The 22696-nt window shown below is 36.6% G+C and overlaps 1 protein-coding gene across 3 annotated transcripts in view; it reads right to left on the reverse strand.

Moving 5' to 3' along the window:
• Positions 1 to 22696, reverse strand: part of TBC1D5 (TBC1 domain family member 5) — a 566988-nt gene that overhangs the window by 267594 nt on the left and 276698 nt on the right. For all 3 annotated transcript variants that reach the window (XM_043474806.1, XM_043474805.1, XM_043474807.1), the window contains one exon: positions 16548 to 16614. In XM_043474806.1, coding sequence (XP_043330741.1) covers positions 16548 to 16614 — 67 coding nt within the window. The remainder of the gene's footprint in view (positions 1 to 16547; positions 16615 to 22696) is intronic.

Here is a 22696-nt window from a genome sequence, read left to right on the forward strand (position 1 = left end):
ACTCACTTCTCTTTCACGTAAGGCTGGGCAGTTAAACAGAATAGAAGACTATTTCCTTTAATTTTTAGTACTATTTACTATTGAAATCTTTGCAACTTCTTTCTACACGAACAGTTTTAAAATTTTAACAGGTGCAGGCAAATGTGAAAAAAAATCAAAAAAATTAAAAAGCCTCACTGTAAAAACTGTGAAAGGCAAGCTTGAGTACCTTGCATACCTATGGCTGAGGAGATAAACAACTGAAATATGCCTCCCAGGCATGCAGACACCAGGGGCCCAACACCTGTGCCTCATTAATATACAAGTAAATCTGCTCCACTGGGAAACAATTGGAAATTAATTGTCCCAAACCAGTTACTGAGTTTGAATAAAGGAAGCAGACCTACATTCTCTGCATCTTGTACCAAACTAAACCTCAAGAATCATTTGTCAACAGTTGAGGCTACTGAGTGCGGCTTTATGAAATTTCCCTCAGATTCCATAGTGCCACGATAAACTGACAATGTAAAATTTATTATCCAAGCTGCAAGCCTGGCACTCTCTTTAGAAAGACGAACTCAAAAGGAAGCCGTGAAACCTCTCGATCATCCTCTGTGTCCCGCGCGTGGTTGTCCCTGGCCAAGCCCCACTTGTGTTCAGAAAGAAAAGCCGCATACGAGGTGACCTCAGATCCAGCATCCCAACCAGCGGCACGCCGAGCGCGCTGAGCCCTGACGGCGGAGCAAGCTGCGTCTCCCACACCCAGCCTTCCAGGAGAGCGGCCGAGGCAATGGTCCCCTAATGCCCTGAGCAGAGAACTCCAGCCTCACCCCAGAGCCGTGCACTGGGGGAAATAAATTCCTACCACCACTCCATGGAAAGGTCTTATTTCCACCACCCTAGTCAAAGAAGAGAATAAATTTCATTTAGAGTTTTACTTCCTTCTGTATCATTAGTGAAACAGAAAATTTTTCATGATTTGGTGCCATTTTATTTATTCTTTTTTAAAATGTCCTTTCTTGTCCTTGGCCCATGTTAAGCAGTATAGGCTAGTGGCCAAGAGGACAGACATCAGAGCCATGTTTCTGTGATAAAAAGAAAGTCATCCATTCAGAAACTACATAATTTACTAGGTGTGCAAGCATGTTCAAATTCACTTAACCTGTGACTCTGTTGCCTCATCTATAAAATGGAGTAATAATAATAGCAGCTACCTCAAATAATTACTATGAGAATTAAAATATATGAGAAATCCTTAGAAGGGCACCCAGCATATCATAACATATAAAAATTCAATATTGTTTTTAATAATTATAACACTGCTTTTACTTGGACTTATTGGTCCAAGAGAGAAGTGTTTCATACATTAAAGACACTGCTCTCTGCCATGTGTGTGTATTTTTAACCTAATTATTTTGATTTTCAAACCACTGAAACTTTTCATATAATTTAAACCTAACATTTATTTCCTCTTGATTCTCTTTACATTGTTTTCATGCTTAAGTTAATTCTTAGCCACTTCAAGTTCAAGGAAATCAATTCTTGGGGTTTTTTGAAAATTACTTTAGTTCATCTGTATTATCTATGATATTTTAAATATACTATCCATTTCCCATTCAGTTCAGTTCAGTTCAGTCTCTCAGTCGTGTCCAACTCTTTGCGACCCCATGGACTGAAGCACGCCAGGCCTCCCTGTCCATCACCAACTCCCAAAGTCCACCCAAACCCATGTCCATCGAGTCGGTGATGCCATCCAACCATCTCATCCTCTGTTGTCCCCTTCTCCCCCTGCTCCCAGTCCCTCCCAGCATCAGGGTCTTTTCCAATGAGTCAACTCTTCGCATGAGGTGGCCAAAATACTGGAGTTTCAGCTTCAGCATCAGTCCTTCCAATGAACAGACAGGACTGATCTCCTTTAGGATGGACTGGTTGGATCTCCTTGCAGTCCAAGGGACTCTCAAGAGTCTTCTCCAACACCACAGTTCAAAAGCATCAATTCTTCAGTGCTCAGCTTTCTTCACAGTCCAACTCTCACATCCGTACATGACCACTGGAAAAACCATAGCCTTGACCAGATGGACCTTTGTTGGCAAAGTAATGTCCCTGCTTTTTAATATGCTGTCTAGGTTGGTCATAATCACCCATATCTCATTGTTCAAATTTTGCTTTTAGTTTTAGTCAAAAATGGGGAAAAAAATGAACAAATAACAATACAGGTGTACATCTCAGAAAATATGCTTCTGTTTAAACAACTCATAGTCTATGAAGAGAAAACACAGATTTCAAATGGAATAATTTGTCTGAGACCATGCAGTTCCACGGCCTGAAAGCAACAGTACTTTCCGGATCAGAGAGGGAACGTGTGAGGCAATGACTCCCCCAGACTCTTCCAGAAGCAGCTCCTATTCACAGGTACCAACACACTGTGAAAGTAGATACAGCTGGCTAGATCCACTGCCGTCTTGTCAGGTTCCGCGGCCTTTTAAGGTCAAGTTACACAGCACTTATGTAATGAAGGATAATTATTTGTTACCTCAAATAAGACCCCGTGCCTTGATTACAGTGTTGGTAAAGAAAAAAAGGAGACTGAGGCATGTGAAATGGAAACATTCTCTCTAAAATTCACAATTATTTAAATTTATTCAGAGGTACTTATAGTTCTAATTAAGACACAAATCTCAAACTGATGGAGCGCTCTGACAACAGAGGCACATAAAGGCCACAAAATAATCTATTAATTGTCTTTCTCTTCTATGGGATGGTATTTCGTTAATAAACTGTGATACACAGTAAACATAATACACATTTATTCAGTGCCTACTCTGTACTTAGCACTTAGAGGTATTTTTAAAAGCATTCAGTTAAGGGAGCAGACGGATGTGTAAACCAATAATCATGTGATTAAGGCAGAGCACTCTGGCAGTTCAGAGAAGGGAGAAATAATTTTATATCGAAAAATTAAAACTCAGTGTAAAACATGGTAAGTAGTAACCCCACAGGCACTGAAATGCCACCCCAAAAACTGGGTTGCCAGAGGTTGAACAGTGTATAGAGGACACGTTGAGTCCTTTGAGGGGAGCTGGACCAAAAGAAAAGTTCTTTCCGATCACAAATACGAATGGTGGCCAACAGTCCTGAGCCTGGGAAAAGAATATTAAGTGCTGAGGAGTCAGCGGTGGGATTTTTCCATTTAATTAACAAGAGTAAAGAAGAGATAGTTGTTAACTTTGTCTTACATAAAACTATATAGTCTGTCGCAGCAAAAATCTAGCAATGATGCTCTCAAAATGCTAAAAAAAAAAAAAAAAACTCCATTCATGTTATGATATGTGATATTTTGGGTAAATCACTTTTAACCTCTCCAACAACCCTCCTGAGTATTTTTAACCTCTCTTTATGAATGACAAAACTGAGTCCCAGAGAAAGTAAGTTGTCATGAGAGAGAAAGAATGAGAATGTGGGAAAGGTCTTCCTGAATGACGGGGGTGACAACAGCAAAGGGAAGCATGGCTCTCCACACATCAAAGGACAAAAATGGCCCCTAAGAGGGCAGGACAGGGATGTGTCTTGTATTTCCTTCCTTACAGTTTCAGGTTTTGAACATGAGGTCCAAAAGTATAGAGATACGTTTTCACCAGTTGGACTGAGAAGGTACATCAACAGACGCTGTGAGTGGTTAAGAACACAGGGGACATTCAGGTGCCTAACTGCCTCAAATGGAACAGATTAGAGACCAGGCCCTTGAAACCTCTCATAAACATGGCCTGGGGCCACCTCATGGCGATGCCTCTGCAGTGCAGGCACCGGGTCCCTGAAAACATCTTCAGTAAGGAGCTCAGGCTCTCAGGAGTCTTCTCCAGCACCACAGTTTGAAAGCATCAATTCTTCGGTGCTCAGCCTTCTTTATGGTCCAACTCTCACATCCATACATGACTACTGGAAAAGCCATAGCTTTGACTAGACGGACCTGTGTCAGCCAAGTAATGTCTCTGCTTTTTAATATGCTGTCTAGGTTTGTCATAGCTTTCCTTCCAAGGAGCAGGTGTCTTTTAATTTCATTGCTGCAGTCAACGTCCACAGTGATTTTGGAGCCCAAGAAAATAAGATCTCTTAATATACTTCCCAAGATATGCACATACAATGAGTATGAAACTGGTTAGCACCTTCTACATTTAACTGTTTAAATACTTCTGTAACCTGAAGCATGCATAAATGACATGGCAATTTTGAAATAAAAAAATTTTTGAATTGCTCTCCCAAATGAAGATACACAGAAAAAAAAAACTCTATTGTATATTTCACATAATGGTTTTACCCCATTGTTTGGTTTTCGTCAGACAAGGAACAATGTCTCTGTGGAGCTAACACAAGAAACCCCGACATCTACAGTAAGTGAGGAGAGGTCCTAGACGACCCACAGGCTCGTACTGAGGGCCTCTGATCACTTGGTTAAGAGGCACGGCTTTGGCTCCTACAGATAATGAAGCTGCTCAGTGGAACAGAGAAGGGCTGTCACCACAGGGAAGGCTGAGACATCGTCGCAGAGAAGTGGGGTTGTGATAAGGGGGAGGGTGGTACAGGGGCTCTCAGCGATGGCTAGTCAACCATGGTCGTCTCGTCTCTGAGGTCTGACCAAGTAACGGCAGGACTAAAGGCCAGGCCAAGGAAAGGTGATCTTTAAACTGGACAAGATCCGAGTTAGATGGGCAGAATATCTGAGGGTGCGAAACCACAGGTAAGAAAACTGCACCTGATGTGAAATGGTTTCTATAATTTTACTATCCTAAAGTGCATGCCAATATGTGGAAAGACTGCCATATTAATTATGGTCATATTTGCTTTATCAAATGCAAAGGGAAGAAGGACACAGTCAAATTTTCAATCTGCATAGAAATATGTTAGGGAAAGATTTCTCTTAATTAAAGGACTGTACCATGACTCCAATATCCACATATAAAAGTATGTGTCTTTGTAACATTTTAAAGCTATGTCTTTTAAAATACTATTGAAATAGAACAAGGAACATCTAACTTAAAAATCAAAGGAAATGGGAGAAGTGTAAATTAGGAATGTCAGCATCAGACTGTAAGTGTGGCCCCAGATCTGGGTAAGCTACGTTAGGACTGCAGGTGTCGAGATCAACCAGATAAACACTGATGTTATCTGTAATTACCTCATTTTTAGCTTAAATCACAGGTAATGAGGGAACTCAGAGACTCTAAAAGGCAATTAGAAATTGTACTGGCTTTTTTGCTTCCTATATCAGGAATTTTTAAAAACTTACTTTTATTTAAAGCTTTTTTTTCCCCTTCATAATGAAACATCGGGGCATATTACTTATACATATATAAATACATATAAAAACAACTCACAATTACTCACAAGCCTAAAATGGATTTCTTCATATTTCTAGGTGAAAAATGTTCTCATGTGATGAGGCTCCATTGAAACAAAAGTAGCAGACAGTTCAGGGTAAGGCAGTCCATTAAAATCAATTTACAATCATGCTTTGATTCGGTTTTGGATTTAACTGTGAATCAAGAAAGTTTGAGCCTCCAACTCAATATCCACACGGTAGATAATGAAGAACTGAGTTAGCAACAGTTTTGGACTGTCAGATATAATACTCTACTAAGCAGGTGAAATATAGCTAGTGCAACTGAACAATGATATACTTTATTTTAATTAATTTAAACCTAAACTTAAACAGCCCCACACAACTAGTGGTTCCTGTATTGGACAGTGAAAAGCAAAGTGCTTTAGGATGATAATCATACGTTTCATTTTGTAAAGTAACAAATATAAAGGTTCAAGGGATATAAAGATAAATATGCATATGATACACACTTATATAGTGTTGTTGGGGAAAGAAGACAGAAATACCTTAGAAGTCAGACAAGACAAATGGTTTCAAAAAATCAAGATGATTCTGTAAGAGAGGTAACACACAGTAAAAGTCACTCCAAGTAAAATCAGATCACACATGTAAAAGTTTGTTTTTTCCTTTTTGCCTCTCAGCTCACTGTCTCCCACTGCCTGTGCTTCTGTCTCCACACCACCCTCTGTTCTTGCTTCCTCCCCCTTCACTCATGCAAACACGTGATGTGCCCCCCAACACACGGAAGAGGTAGAATGACAGTAAAGTTTATGATGACATCTATGGTCCATCTATAAGTTACTAAAAATTAGTGATACTGGAAAGAATCAGACCCAAGATTTGAACTATGAGCATAATATAACCATACTCAGCAAGAGACTGGCTCCAAGATCTAGGAAATGATCATTTAAAATGAAAATCAATGGGCCATGTGATCAAATAAACTTTAGTTTAAGGTTAATGTGTGCTTTCTGATTTGTTAGACGAACATACCTGGGAAAACAACTTTACATGGGCCCCTGGTAAAGGAAATAACCCCACTCAAGGGTGAAGAAAACTAGAAAACATGACTTACCTATAGATAAAAAGAAAAAAAAAGAAACAAATCATGTCTGCATACCTAATTTACCCAACATGATGAAAGGCCAAGGTACGCCATGTAAGTGATTTTTCTTTTCTCAACTCAAAAATGTTGAGAGTGTCAAAACATTTCAAAAACTTAAAGAAATGTTTGTCCAGATGTATATACATTTGGATAATGGATGGCCATTTGCTTCTACATTAACTAACTCGACACTGCTTGGCTTTTGGAGTTTTCCATTTCATTTTTAGTAGCATTTCTCTCATAGCCACGATTGTTAGGGGATCAGCTACTGATTTGTAAAATGATGTTAGCCTTTAGAAATCCTAAATTTGCACCCCTCTGTCACTTGCTCAGTTTGTCTTTTCTAAAACAAAGACAACAAACTAGACTTTGAACTGTCATACACTCTAGCCTATTTCAACAACATAAACTGTACTAGCCTTTTTTAATTAAAAAAATGAGAAATTAGGTAAATGGAAGCAGATTAAAAACAGGAAGGACTTCCCTGTGACTAACTCTACCTAAGTGAAAAAACTCCTTTCTATTCCATCGTTTTCTTCCCGTTCCTAAGTTTCTGATTACATCTTCCTTGGGTGAAGCTATTAGAAATCTGACCTCTAAATAAATGACAAGTTGCTGCATTTCCAAAGAAGAGAGATGATCACTGTTTTTAACACTGGACATCGGGAAGACACTGAAGTGAAGGAATCAGGCTGTGAGACCCGGTTCCAGTCTGCACGCTGCTCCCCATCAGTGGAAGATGAGCGGCTTTCTCATGGCCTTCTTGCCCAAAGTAAACTATGCTTCAGAAAAAGTCCTGTGTTGATGTGCAGATGTATTCGCCACTACTGAAGTTTTATGTTATTTGAAAGTTCATATACTTCAAAAGAACCCAAATCTAGTCTTCACTTCACAAAAGACCTTTTGTTACTTTGCTAGTTGCTATTCTGTTAATATGTATACTCGCTAACTCAGGCATTTCCAAATGAATGCCACAAAAAAATTAATTATATGACCACATAATGAACGAGTGTGATATTTTCATAAAGTTGTTGTGAAATGCTACTGTAAGACTGAAAATCAGCACCAGAAGAAAATTTTCATTTGTTTTCTACAGAACTTTAAAAAATATCACAATTAGGAATGGTACCTAGCGATACAGAGGCAGGTAAATGTGTTGCTTCCCTAGGGAGAAAGCTCCACCAGAAGCTTAGGGTGAAACATGGATTGGGAGCAGAGTTCAAAATGCCACACAGGCCCCTTGGCTTTACTTATCCTGCTCCACCCATCCTCTCCCAAATCCCTCAGGTAAAAAGAAAACTGGTCCCTGCTCAACTTACAAAGAGAATACAAAGGAGAGACGCAGGCTCTGGGGTGGACCTGCCGTGAGGTGAGGGCGGGTGAGCATGCAAACTGAAGGAGTTCCTCTGGAGACTATACATGTATTCCTGTAGCTGAATGAAATCCAAACCGTGGAGCGCTGGGTCTGGCTCCCTGACAGTGGGCTCTGCCACTCGAGGGAGCCCCAAGACCCAGAGGCAGGTTAGGGACTGGAGGGAGAGTGCAGAGGTGGTGTCCAACCACCCTGTGGTGTTTCACGGGCTCAGAGACTTGGGCGTGTCATCCGAATTACTTTCCTAACATTCAACAAGGAAGTGGAAACACAGGCTCTGAAACTCCTTGAGAATACGTCAACCAGACTAAACCACTTCTACATCTATCTCAGAAGAGGGCCTCTACCATCACGGAATGAGAACAAGGCCTGTGTGTTGGGATGAAACTAGGACATCTTTCACATTTCAAATGGCCAGTTTCTAGTCCACAGTAGGTTTACTGACTTCTCCTTTACTTCTAGGCACATAATATTCATTCTCAATTATATCAGTATCAACTATTTCATGTAACTTTGTGCAAGAGTCACATTTTCAACTCCCAGTTAAAACTTCTGATCATTGATTTAGATATATCAAACATCTGGGATACACTGAAATCTAAAACTTCAGTACTGTCAAAATAACAGTTCCTGCAAAGTAAAAATATCACCGCAATGAAACAGTTCTATGTAAATGCCCACGCTGTAAAAGACTGTCACTGACAAACATAAGGTCAATCGAATCTACCCATTCTGAGTGCCCCAAACCCCTAAAGAATGCATTGCTAGAACAGAAAATAAAGACTGTCTCTGGTCATATTGTTCACCTCATGGAAAACTCCCGTTCCTCTATTATGTCTAGCAAACACACCTTCCTCCTAACCACCCGACACTAACCAGTAACTAGCCACCCGGCATTCCCCCAGTTCTTGGTAAAACGCCTGCCCTTGTTACACCAGTCTTCATCCACGCTAGCTCTTGCAAGCCTGCCTCCCAGCCTAGATGGTGACTGCACCACAGCAGGCTCTGTGTCCCTCTCTAGGTCTAGCTCACTGGCAGGCCTCTGACGGGTGGAGAATAACGAACTGCAGAATGACTGAAGATATTTAGCTCTCACACTGAACAACAACTTTCACACACACACACATCAGGAAAGCACTTGTGAAGACTCTGGAGTAATAATAAAAATAGGATTATTAATCACTGCCAATTTCCCTCAAAAGGCAAGGTAATCTGATACATAAAAGACAGAAATGTTAAATATTAATTTTTATTAAAATATTCTCTGTAAATTTCATCTTTAAACTGTATCTTTGAGACTTAGAAACTGTCCATCAAATCAAACATCAGAAATTAAGCAGTATAATGAACTAATCACATAACATATCAATAAGGATATAAGAAAGCTATTTGTAGAATGTTTAAAAATATTTGTAACTTTTCACTTTTAAACCCTAATTCTATGCATTATTTTCTCAAGTTATGAGTTCAGTAACACATTTCAATATTATCAATCAAATATTTTATTGAATCACCCCATCCTCAAAAAGTGCAGTGTGCTAATACACATTACAGATGGTGGCAGTGGGGCTGACGGGGCATTTCCACCAGGAACCCAGGAGGAAACTGAAGTGCTTCCAGGGGACAGGACTCACAGTGAGGCTGACTCAGAGCAGCTTACTGCCATATTTCAAATGTATGCCTGTCTTTTCAAAGATAAACATTTACACTGCCTTGGATGATTGGAGCCTGCAGCTGACTTTGTAAATAAACAAATATGAAAAAAAAAAAAAAAATTCCCCAAAGCCTGGCTACAGACAATAAAAAGGGCTTGAAGGGGCTTCTGAATGAAAGGAACTCAAACTGTTAACATGTATAATCAAGTCACTTTGGGTTATATTAATCTGAAGTTATAAATGCAAACAAACCAGTTAGTAATTTAAGTGAAAGGTTACCTATTTTCAGAGCCTCACGTGATCAACGATTAGTTCAAACAGATCATATGTTAGAGAGAAATGGCGCTACTGACCAGTTCCACAGCCGTAAGAAATAATAAAGCTGCTTGAAGAGGATATACTCATCATTAAAATGTGATTTTTTTTCTTCTTCTCTCAAATGTGGCTCCATTATGGAGATAAGAAGTAAAGGTAATATTCTGATTTTGGTTTCCAGAAAATAAAATGATTAATTTTGTACTCTCTGAAATTATCAGTTAACTGTGTTACAGTGTTACTTGAGCACATATGAAAAGAAGAATTGAGAACATTTGATAATGTTAGGCTAAATATAAGTATTGGTTTTCTAAATATTCTTCCTCTATAATCTATAGATAACTGTAGATATCTATAAATGTGACCTTTTACAGATAACTATAGATATTATCCTTAAATTTATTGCCACTATAGAACTATACGGGGCTTCCCTTGTGGCCCAGCTGGTGAAGAATCTGCCTGCAATGCAGGAGACCTGGGTTTGATCCCGGGGTTGGGAAGATCTCCTGGAGAAGGAAAAGGCTCCCCACTCCAGTACTCTGGCCTGGAGAATTTCATGGACTGTGTAGTCCATGGGGCCACAAAGAGTTGGACACGACTGAGCCACTTTCACTTTATAGAACTATATAGAATTTTATATATAATATATATTTTTTCACTATATAGAACTATATAGAATTTAAAAAACACTTTTCTGAAATGAAGGCCAACTTTGTTAGGTGAAAAACTTGGTTAAAACTGAAAGGAAATTTTAGAAAAGGGAGACGAAAGAAAGAAACTGGCACGGTCACTCACTGTGTGTCAAGCAGTGGGTCCAGCCGCACACGGCTCCATGACAGAGGCGGTGCTAACACTCAGCTTCACAGATGAAGCACCAGGAAGCAGGGAGCTTGACGGCCTTGCTTAAGCCCATACAGTCAGGAGGTGCTGGAGCTGAGAGGCAAACTTCAGTCTGTCTTATTTCTACCTGTGTGCTTTTTCCAACTTGTTTCCCTAAATTATGCATTTATTCATAAGAACTTCAAGAGTCAGTGTCATATGATTATACAGATTCTAAACAAAAGACAGGAATAACGTCAAAGTGAGGAAAGCAGTGTTCTAAGAATCAGGAAAGAAACCCTCAGTCCAGACCCTCTTCTCTTATCTATTTATTAGCCTACGTCCTGGAAAAATAAATAAAATGGTAAGGCCTTAGGAACGTAAGATGAGTGAGTGAAGGAGGGGGACAGGAGTTCAGTTTGGTCTCCTCTTAGTATAATGTTATGGACTGCATGTGGCCCTCGCAAGTTCATACTTTGAATTCTGACGCCAATTGTGATGGTGTTCGGAGCCGGTGTCTTTGGGAGGCGACTGTCCTCAGGGCTGAGCCCTGATGAATGGGATTACTGCCCTTCACAAAAGAGGCTCTCAGAGAACTTTCTTGCCCCTACAGCCATGCGAGAACACAGTGAAAAGATTTCATCTATGAACCCGAAGTGGTCTCCATTAAACACCACATCTACCAGCATCTTAATCTTGAACTTTCCAGCCTCTAAACTGTGAGAAATAAATTTATATTGTTTATAAGCTACCCAGCCTCTGGTATTTTGTTGTAACAGCCCAAATTAATACAGTGTAACTTTCACAATTATGTTTCTGTAAAAACAATATGTTTCTGAAATTCCATACTCCTAAAAATAATGGATTAACAAATTTATATCATTCCAAGAGTATAACCATAACCCACACTTCTAATTTTAAATCCAAAGCATGCTTTTGCCCTATTATTTCTAACATTTTGAGTCACTGCTTCACTTCCATTTCAAGAGACATATGACCCTCTTACATACAAATGGGGGAGAGATACTATACCAAAAATAAATGTAAATGACGTGAGGATACTTCCCACATCCTTTCAAATTATTAATCACATGTAAATAGGACACATAAATGTCTTTGCAATAAAACCTTAAGTTTAATTTTTAAAATTTCCTCAATGACTAAAGAAAGTTCAAATTAATGTCTTCTTTACTTATTCAGAAAAAGACAACTTCTAAATTCAAAACGTTGAATCAACTATATTTTTTTAAAAAACTTTTAACCAACTTACACCAATTAAAAAAAATATTAACCCACTTAAACTTTTAACTTTGACTCTAGGAGCTAGAGAAAATACCATATTGAGAAAAGGAGGCAACTTTGGCAGCTCTAGTCAATATCAAGAAATAATACGCCAGTACTTCAGCCCCAAGTGGCTTTTCATTTTCCTTCCTTAAAAAGAAAATAAAATATATAAACAGGAAAATTTTCCCTTATTTACCAAAAGTCCTTTTGAAATATGAAACTTAATCTTTCTTTAGAGGGAAAAAACTACGGAAGCCAAAAAGTCTGAATATTTCTTAATTAAGAAAACAAATAATGTGTAGTCTGTAAGTATTCAAAGACCATAAATTCTTCAAGGCTCAAGTCACTGCATCATGCCAGCTGTAGGATCTGCTAGTTCAAATGACACACATAAGTATTTTGCAGTCCCTTTTTGCATCCAACTACCTGCTTTTTAATTAAACATCAGAGCTTCTGACTAAGTTATTACAATTTTATTGATTGCCTATAACTGAATAATCACTGGTCATTATTATTTTGAACTGCATCTTTTGGAGTCAACATTCTATTTAAGTATTATTTGAAAAGTATCCAATTGTCAAAATCCAGCAGATGATACATTTTTTCTAACGGTGCAGCTTGGGAAAATACACTCAGAAATAGTACCATGTGAAATTAAATTGTAAAAATAATTAGGGTCAGCTAGATGATCTACCACTGACTACAAAGAACTTAAAAAAATCAGAGTTAAATAGACAAATTTATTTTAAAATAATCTATAATTATTTATATTCTATCTTATGCCATTTATACAATGCCAAGATGTTATCTGAAATCTAAGCAATATTTTGAGTTTCTCAGAGAAACTCACATGAATTTTCACATGAATTTGTGGCCACATAAACACAACCTAAAGCTTATAAAAAATGAGGCAAAAATGAAGTTACTTTTATACTGGTAATTATAATACTATACTTTAAAGAGCATTACATTGATTCAAAAACCATATACACTTTCAATGTACTTTTACAGAATACCATAATTTGATCAATGAAGATACTTAGAAACATAGAGTAAAAAAGGGAAAACTTAAAAATGTTCACCTTCAATTTATTTCATAGGTCACTGTTATACCATCTAATAAGATAATTAAAAACATGCAAGCAGCTGGTACTACAGCTAAACAGATTAATGTAATAGTCTGTAGTCATATGCGCTGGCAAGGGGCTCGCCTCTTTGGAGAGGAGAAGGTCAGCTGCCCTTGGGAAGGGGAAGGGGGTGTGGGAGGACGCCCCCGCCATGTGGCCCCGGGCCGCAGCCACTGAGTCGAATGCAAACCACTTCTCTGCTTTCACACCGAGCAAGGGGCCCTCAGTTTTAATGGTGAAATAAGAAACAGAGAAAGCTTATTTAATCTAACAGAAGATGTTAACAGTGGTCTTTAAAAAGCACAGGATACACTCCTTAAAGCAGTAATATCTTCTCAATTCTTCTAATCTTTCCATTTTACCACATCATCTACAGACTATTTGGGATATAAACAAATGTTAACAGAAACTTCCAAAATGAAGATTTAGTCTATTACCCAATCATCATAAAAGCACCCTACTGGTGCCTTAGGAGTTAAATGCAGCCGATGCTATCTGAATCAATGAGGCAAAACCACTAGAGACACAAATCCAAAGTGAAATCTCACCTCTGAAAACAAACCTGTGCACATGAGGCGCATAGGGCTGTAGTTAGGGCCCACTGATTGCAAATTTCACATCTGTCAAAATTTCAAAAACCTAACCCAGAACTTAAATATTCATAATAAAACAGCTTCCTTTTATCTCCACTATGTGTACAAGCTTGTCACACAACGCCAACCTGGACTATGCATCCGAGACAGACTACCAAGCCTCGGGTTTAGCTTGCTCTCAGCCCCTTTCTGGGCTTCCCAGGTGGCACTAGTGGTAAAGAGCCCGCCTCCCAACACTGGGCAGGAAAGAGGCACAGTTCGATCTCTGCGTTGTGAAGGTCCCCTGTAGGAGAGCGTGGCAACCCACTCCAGTACTTTTGCCTGAGAAATCCCATGGACAGAGGAGCCTGGCAGGCTGCAGTCCATGGGGTTGCAAAGAGTTGGACACGACTAAAGCAACTTAGCATGCAGCACACAGTTACTTTCCTGTAGGACATAACTGTTTTTAAATCTTCCTTGTGGTGTCTCTATATATTTATAAGCACACTGTAAAAATCTTCTACAATTCCAGATGATTAATAATGATGACAATGATGAGGATGACACGGACTGGAAGACAGAAGCAGTTAATACTGATTCAGCGTTCGGCACATAAGAACAACCCATTAACTCCTTGTAACAAATGTATTTTATTATTCCCACATTCAAGGTGAGGAAACTGAGACTAAGGCATGTCCAAAGTTTCCATGCGGAGTCAGGATATGAACCAACACACTATGTTGCCATAATATTAACAAACAGAAAACAAAACTACCACAACAAAATAAGAGGCTATGCCCTCTTACAACTGACAATCTAAGACCACAATGATATAAACAAATAACAGAGAGAATATAGACCTAGGTGACCAAGACTGAATTCAAAAGCTGGTACAACCCCATCATACGCCATAAAGGGGTACACACATGGAAGCTTAAGTGAAGACTAGGGCGCAGAGTTGCCAATTCACCTGAGGTAAGCAGAATAAATGGATAACAGTAATCCACAGCTGTGCATTCAGATTTTCCAAAGGCTTTATCTTATGTAATTCTATCTCAACCTTTAAAACAGTTATGAGAAAGAAGCAGATCAGACATTATAACGTCCATTCTACAGGTAACAAATTAACGCCAACTGTCATCCCAGACACAAGCACATATAGCTTGTGTATCCTGGTACTAGGTTGACAGAATTATATGTGACGAAAGGTCAGGATTTCTGAGATGGTCTAAATACAAAGGTAAATGTGTAGGGCTAAAGGATATTTGAGGGTTGAAATATTCACATTTTTCTAATAACCTATTTCTACTTGCTTCAAAGAGCTGATAGTAATGGAAAAATTATTTTCATTTTTGAACTTTACAGACAATTCTGTTGCCACTGTAGTGTGATTTTGCAACAATTCCAAGGTTTTATCAGTTAACCTGATATGAAAATAGACCCTAGAGCTGTGCTTCTATGAATTCTGCCATTTAACCCAAGTGTCAAATTCACAAGTAAGCTCATTATATTGTAAGAGCTATTGCCTACTCAGTAGAAAAATATTCATTTCACACCTTAAATACTATAATACTATTTAATAACAGCACTGACCTGCCAACTATTAAAAGCTCATTTTATATACTGTACTACCTGAGCTTTTTATCTTGCCTTTTTAATTACAACAATAAATTAATATCCTAACATTACAACACTGACAGGCATTGATTAAAACTATATTAGTTAACAACATTAGTATTTATTGTGCAAAGTTGCATTAGGAGTTCATTTTCAAAGTACAATTATCATGCAATAATACTAAGATACTTTAATCTTCAAACTACTCAAGAACAAAATAAACTACAAGATAACACTGTGCCTTTATATTAATACATTTCTCTTGACTTTATGTCCATGTTACTATAATTAGCTGAACTACAAAAGTAGCTGTGAAATTCAACAATAAAATTGATATATACATATAGATTTTCCATCCTTTGAAATACATCTTTATTTTCCTTTTGTCTTGGGTTTTTTTAAACAGTATTTATATCTAAAATGATACTTCTACCATAGATTTCACATGTATTATCATCTTAGCATTCCTCAGTTACATACCAAATGAGCATTTATTTAAATATCTTTTATAGGGAGTTCCCTGGTGGTCTAGTGGTTAGGATTCTGCCCTTTCAAACTGCTGGGGCCCAGGTTCAATCCCTGCTTGGGGAACTGAGGTCCCACAAGCCACACAGGGCAGCCAATAAATAAAGAAGTAAATATCTTTTAAATTCATCTACTTTTTAGGTGTGATCAACATGTTTGGATAGAAGATTCTATCCATTATGTAATATGTCAATTCCAAGCTTTCTATTACACTTCAGCACTCAAAGAAGAGACTGGGTAACTCCAATATTTATAAGGTATTTTGTTAAAGGAGCCAAACAGGACATTAACAACAGCACTTAATGGAACCACGGATTACATTTTATACATTCTGTACTAGCAGGAAACTTAAACAAAGGAAGCCTTTAGTACTGTAACAGATACACTGGAAAAACAAAAGCAAAATGGATTACAATGAAGTTTAATACATGCATACATGGGCGTTCATTCTAATCATCCTACTCTAGGGTAACAACAGGTATTTACAATAACTCCACCTACTTGATAAGTCTGCAGGAAAATCTTATACCACAGTATTCTTTACATTTGTCACATTTTTAAAGCACAGGTTACAGTTCCTTACTATTGTAAGATTAGAAGCCTCTAAGATTAGGTATGGAGAAGGAAATGGCAACCCACTCCAGTATTCTTGCCTGGAAAATCCCATGGACGGAGGAGCCTGGTGGGCTACAGTCCATGGGGTCACAAAGAGTCAGGCACGACTGAGCGACTTCACTTTCACTTTAAGATTAGATATCTTGAACATTATCTTATTTTATATCTATGTATTCATCACCTACCTATAGGAATTAAAAGTCCCATCAGAGTCTAAAGAACTTGTTCTTCTTCCATTTTGATTTGAATCTCCTGGAAAAAGAAAAGAAAAGGAAAACACTGAAATAATGGAGATTATAAACCTGAACACTTCAATTGAAAAGCTGCTGTCTGACAGCCCCACGCAGTATACTGAGTCAGAAAACAAATATTCCCTTATCTCTCCCCCAAAGAACTTTTGTAATCAGAGTCCTTTAAACCAAAAACTTCATTTTGACACTAAAATATAGACTAAGACCACCACTCGTAACTTGGATAGGAATATCACCAAAGTGACTACTAACAGGGACAAATGAAGTATAATACAGACATCTTCTTCCTATGAATCACAAAACCAAAACTTGTACACCACTTCTTATAAACCAAAGGCAGCTTTTTATTAAGGTGTCCTGTCCAGCGAGGAGCTGAGCAGAGCAAGCACACAGCAGACTCGGCGGCCTCCCGCTCTGCTCTCCAGGGTCTGGTCTGCACACAGGGACACGCGCGAGCTGAAGGGTGGTGACTGAGAACGCATTCTAAGAGCTGTCACTACACCTTAGCAGTCTTCCCCAAACTTCATGTTTTCACTGTAGGCAAAAGCTCACCTGTTTAAAAAATCAACATCTAAAGGTATTTCTGCCTCATGTAAAACATCAAACTTTTAGGGAGAAAAACTTGTCCATACAAGCATATTCATAAAATCAGATTAGAACAAATTTATACCCATCATTTTAAAGATCATAGAATAAATTTGCTAAGTAAGTTTAAAAAACTGCTACAATATAAAATATATATTATTGAAAGAAATTTAATTTTAGCTTAAAATTTTAAACATATGCTTAAAAGTATAGTTTTTATGAAAGCACGGATACTACTATTAAATATATCACTTATTCTTAGAAACAAATTAAATAGATCAGAATCTGATTACATTTTATACTCCTAAGTTTTATAATGTAAATTTCAAACATCAGGTTATATTCACTTTTAAGATATTTAAAGCTTAATAATTTAATGATTTATCCAATTTTTATTTATACTTTTAATCCACTTGAACATAGAAAAGTATCACTGAACATCATCACAGTGGTCCTGGTTAGGTCAAATAGTAATTACAGAGCTTTCCATTTACAAATGAGATTATTTTAAATAATTGAATATAGCACTGAAGATACCCTACTACTATGATTATGCTGCTCATTAATGGCTTTTGAAAGCTAAAATGAGATTTTAATGATAGCTGCCTATTTTTCTTTGCATGTTTTATAGTTGACAGATAAGTCAAAAATGATGGTTCTCTTCAAAATCTTTGCTGTTGCACCTAAATTATTTAAAAGAATGAAAGTGGTCAGGGTTCAATTACTGAACTTTTAAGTCTATATTTTTTTCGAAATACACTTTCAGGCTTTTCTTTTTCATTAAACAAAAACCTTAAAAATGATTACAACATTCGAAATGTTGCCAAATTTTATAGAAGAAAATAATCCAAAACACTTAAATGTTTAAGATCAATCTAGTTGAGTATATTTTGTTAATTCTTTGAAAACATGGGTACCATAAGATGAGTCACAACACACTTCATTTGCTTTTTGAAAAAAAATTAATAGCATTATCATAAATAAATTAAAAAGATTTAAGGAAAATTAGTCTCCCTCCGTCTTGTTAAGTGAAAATTTCCTACAACACATGTTATTAACAGCTTGCAGACATTTCCTGTGAAACGTTCCACAATCAGTATAGAATAAGTACCATACCATACATTTAGAATGTGAGCTTTCTTCTTCAAAAATAAAGACTATGATTATTTAAATACATAAGATCTCACCAACAGTATATTCTTGCCCTCTGCTTATATTATCATAATAAATATAAAATACTTCAAATAAGAGATTTTCAGTTTTTTAAACACCAAAGGTTTTTCATCAAAATACATCACAAAGGTTTTTTTCATTTTATACCTGTTTGGAAATGAATATATCACATTAAATGTAACCTTCAAAGGATAGTAATAAGGAAAAAAAGCAGTTTTTCTTTCTCAAAAACATACCAAATAAGGAGTACAATTGTTTCTCTAAACAGTATTAGAGAAAAGATTTCAGAGTTTGCTACATGGGGAAAAGGTAATAAAGTTTTGAAGTGGGAAAAACTGCTTTGTTCCTTCAATTCTCCAGTTGAAATTAATTATAGCAAATGTTTATGAAAACATCTGTTCCTTACAGTTATAAATTCTTAATTTTAGTATGGACGACTCTAGACTTTTATTTTGGAAAGAAACTGTCTGACAATCGAAAGGTTTACAAAGAACACGCAGGATTTATAATTCTGGAAAATTACATATACAGTGTGCTATATCCGGTACAGATTTTCATTTGTGTGAAACACTTGGAGGAGCTTAAAACTGGTTATAACTAGGAGAAATCAAAGGACAAACAGAAAAGTTCAATTTTCATTTAAGCTGTTATACAATAAAAACATATTTGTATCACAAGAAAAAGACAACCTAAGAATTAAAAACGAATGCTACTTTTCTGTCAACATAGTTTGGAGGTAAGTATAGTAAATTATCATTAATTGTATCAGGGACTTCAATAAATCTAAGGCCATTATAACCATGGGAAGGTAAATGTAGTGTTCCTCAAAAACAACAACAGAGGGCACAAGAGAGTTTAATATGATGTTTTTCCTTGCTGTTCTGATTCTTGAACTAAGTTGTCAGGTAGCTGTAATTGTAACAAAGATACATGGATTGTTTTCAGATCTTTCCTTCTCTCCCTCCCACCCTCCCTCTCTCTCTCACAGACACATACACACAGACACACACACCCGCGCTGACACGAAAATGCACTAAAGTACTCTCACACAAAGACCTTTAAATGATCTAACAGAACAAATGTGTTTTAAAATAAGAGCTCCTTTCACTTGCTTGAAAAGTAATTTTAACAACAGACTAAACTTTAAAAATACAATTGTGATTTTAGTGTTTTCAATATTTAATGTAAACTAACCAAAAAATAAACTGGATATATTTATTGAGTAAATTTTAAATAAATATACGAATTATATACAATAAATAATATACAAATTTTGTGTTGCTGTATATATGCATAAGATTGTACAATGTATATATTTATAGGAACAGTTCATCAATTACCTGTGACCATTACAGTTTGAAATTTACATAACACATTCATTTCTCATTAATTGGTAAGTAACTTTGTAAAATGAGTTCACAACATTCATAATTAAACAAAGTTGCCTGATTTGAAAAAAAATGCTCATAGCTATAATGTTTTTAATGAGGATACAAAGAGCATATAGTATTTTCCATTTGTAATTCTTAACATACATGTATCTAACTTGTTAAAACCATAATATGTATAATGATGATTTAAATTTCAAAAATAGAATAAATTAAATTTGGACTCCTTTTTAGCTTTTATTGCAGTCATGTTGAGCTAAGACCATTTACAGTATCTGTGCAGTGTTGAAATCATGCTAAATGAAGGTTTACAATAGATTTCAATAGTGCTTATAATACATAAACATCTGCTTTGTAAGGGAGGACCAAGATTTCAAACTTGGTAAGATAAAAAGCAAGCAGAATAATGCTATAAACAAGCACATCTACTCAACTGTGCCTTCAGCTTATACATAAAAAATCAAATTTTAGGGTATCATATCACACTAGGTATGAATTCTGAAAAGTACTACATAATTTAAAAAAGGCTGACTTCTGAATTGTCAGAGAAATGTCACCAAGTGTGTGTGATAAATTATTAATAGTAATGGGAAAATATTTGGTTAAACTAAGTTGAAAACAAAGCTATGAGTAGCCACATCTTTAGTTATGATGGATAATATGGCATAAACGAATAGTGTAAACACCTAAAACTCTGAGTTTTTTAAATGAATGAGGATAACTACTGAAATGTTTTACTTATATTTAAAATCCCATTCAAAGTGAACAGTACAGAAAAAATCTATAAATTAAGTATAAATTAAGTATATTCATGTGTTGATATACAGTTAAGGCAAAGGATAATAACAGCATTGTCTATGAAAACAGTAGCCACAAAGAATATTACATTATTTCAAGAATCAAGTAAACAATATGCTAAGTCAATTATTTATGCTGAAAATCTAGGACCACACATTTAGGTTTAAGAGCTAGTGCTCAAATAAATGTAGGAAATTTGTTTATTTAATAATTATTAATTTTCTCTATTGTTAATCTGTCTACATTCTAATGATTCAATAGGCATATTTAGTTCCCTACATAATATTTTCATATTATTAAATTAGATAATGAAACTCAGATGTAAAACAAACGCATAGCAACCATTTGAAATAAGTAACACTAAGTGGACAATTTTAAGAAGATAATACTTTTGTTATTCCTATTAAATATTAAACAGAATTTTCTTTTTCAAAAGAGAGGAGAATGACATCAGCAGTGGCAGAATACACAGCTCTAAATTCTCATCTTCCAACAGAAGCATCAGAAAACAAGTACTGTCAGAGCAAATTTTGCATTGACTTTGGAAAGAGTCGAAGATCTAGAAGAACCAAATGAACAAAGAGTCAAGAAAAAGGCAACTTGAAAGCTCTGTGGGGTTTTGGTCTACCCTTATCCTAGATCAGCAGCAGCTGTGGACATGGAAGCTAGTTCCCAGTGTGGGCAAATTGCACCTGGTCCCAGAGGGAGCAGAGAAGACCGAAAGTGCAAAGTACCATGTAAATCAATGCTAACTTGTTAGGGACTACCTGAAGAACTGACTGAAGATGTTTATCTCCTTTTTCATCTAACTAATAAAAAAGAAGAAAAAAAAAGTCAGGCTTGGTTTGCTCTTGAACACACTGCAGGTCAAATTAAGAGTCGGCAGATGGCTGGGGCAAAAGATCACAACCAAACCATAAAACAGACCACCCAAGACCTGGGGGAAAACACTGGCAAGAGTTTCTTTGAGAAATTAGGACATTCAAAAGCACCTGTGCACATAGAGGAGTATAGAACGCTCCACACATGCCCAGGGCAAGATGCATGATGACAGAGAAATTGAGAAAACCCTAAGTTTCTACCCGAAGCTGACCACTAGGAGGGGTGCCAGCCTGGGAGGATGACGGGGGACTGCTGCAGCAGCAGCCATCTGCAAAGGTAAGGAGAGGCTTGGGGTTCTGTTGTTCTTTTTCTAGCTCCTGGCATTCAAAAAATTTCTGTCAAAATCCTCACTGAACACAACCTAAGACTTCAATGTCAAAGAATAAGACTTTGCAAAAGTAAAAATGTTCCAGGAGAGTAACTAAATCAATGGACTAAGGTAATCTTCAAGGACATGGAAAACAGCAAACCCAGAAGAAAGAGAGAATCTGATTTCTGGAGAACCTGATTTTTGAATAATAATGTACAAATATCACATTGTCAACAACAACAAAATCATGAAGCATACAAAGGAACAAGAAATATGGCTCATCTATGGAATGAAAATAAACTGATGGAAACTATCCCTGAGAAATTACTGGATTTACTAGACTAAGATTTTGAAACAACTGTCTTAAAGATGTTCAAAGAGCAAAAAAAAAAAAAAATGGACTAAAAAAAAAGAAAAAAGCTATGTGACAAATCAACAAAATGATATCAACAGAGAGGTAGAAATTATAAAAGGAAATAGAATTTATGAAGTTCAAAAGCACAATAATTCAACTGAAAAATTCACTAGAGGGGCTTATCCACAGGTGTGAGCAGGCAGAAGACAGAAATAACAAATTGGAACATAGGACAATTGAAATTAGGGAGTCTGAGGAGCAAAAATTTTAAAAAAGAGTGAAGAAAGGTGAACATAACCCAGAAGAGAATCCTCAGTAAGATTAACAGTTAATTTCTCACCAGAAAACATGTAGGCCAAAAGATATAGGATGATCTATATAGATTTTAAATTGCTTTTTAAAAAATGGCTATCAATCAAGAATTTTGTATCCACCAAAATACTCATTTGAAAATGAATGAGAAGACTGTAAGACATTTCTAGAAATACAAAAGCTGAGACCAGACATACACTAAAAGAAAAGCTAATGGCAAACTTTCGAGTTGAAAGGAAAGAATACCAAAATAACTCAAAGTTGTAAGAAAAAATAAAGA

This window comes from Cervus canadensis, chromosome 7 (assembly GCF_019320065.1).
Source record: "Cervus canadensis isolate Bull #8, Minnesota chromosome 7, ASM1932006v1, whole genome shotgun sequence".
NCBI classification, from domain to species: Eukaryota; Metazoa; Chordata; class Mammalia; order Artiodactyla; family Cervidae; genus Cervus; species Cervus canadensis.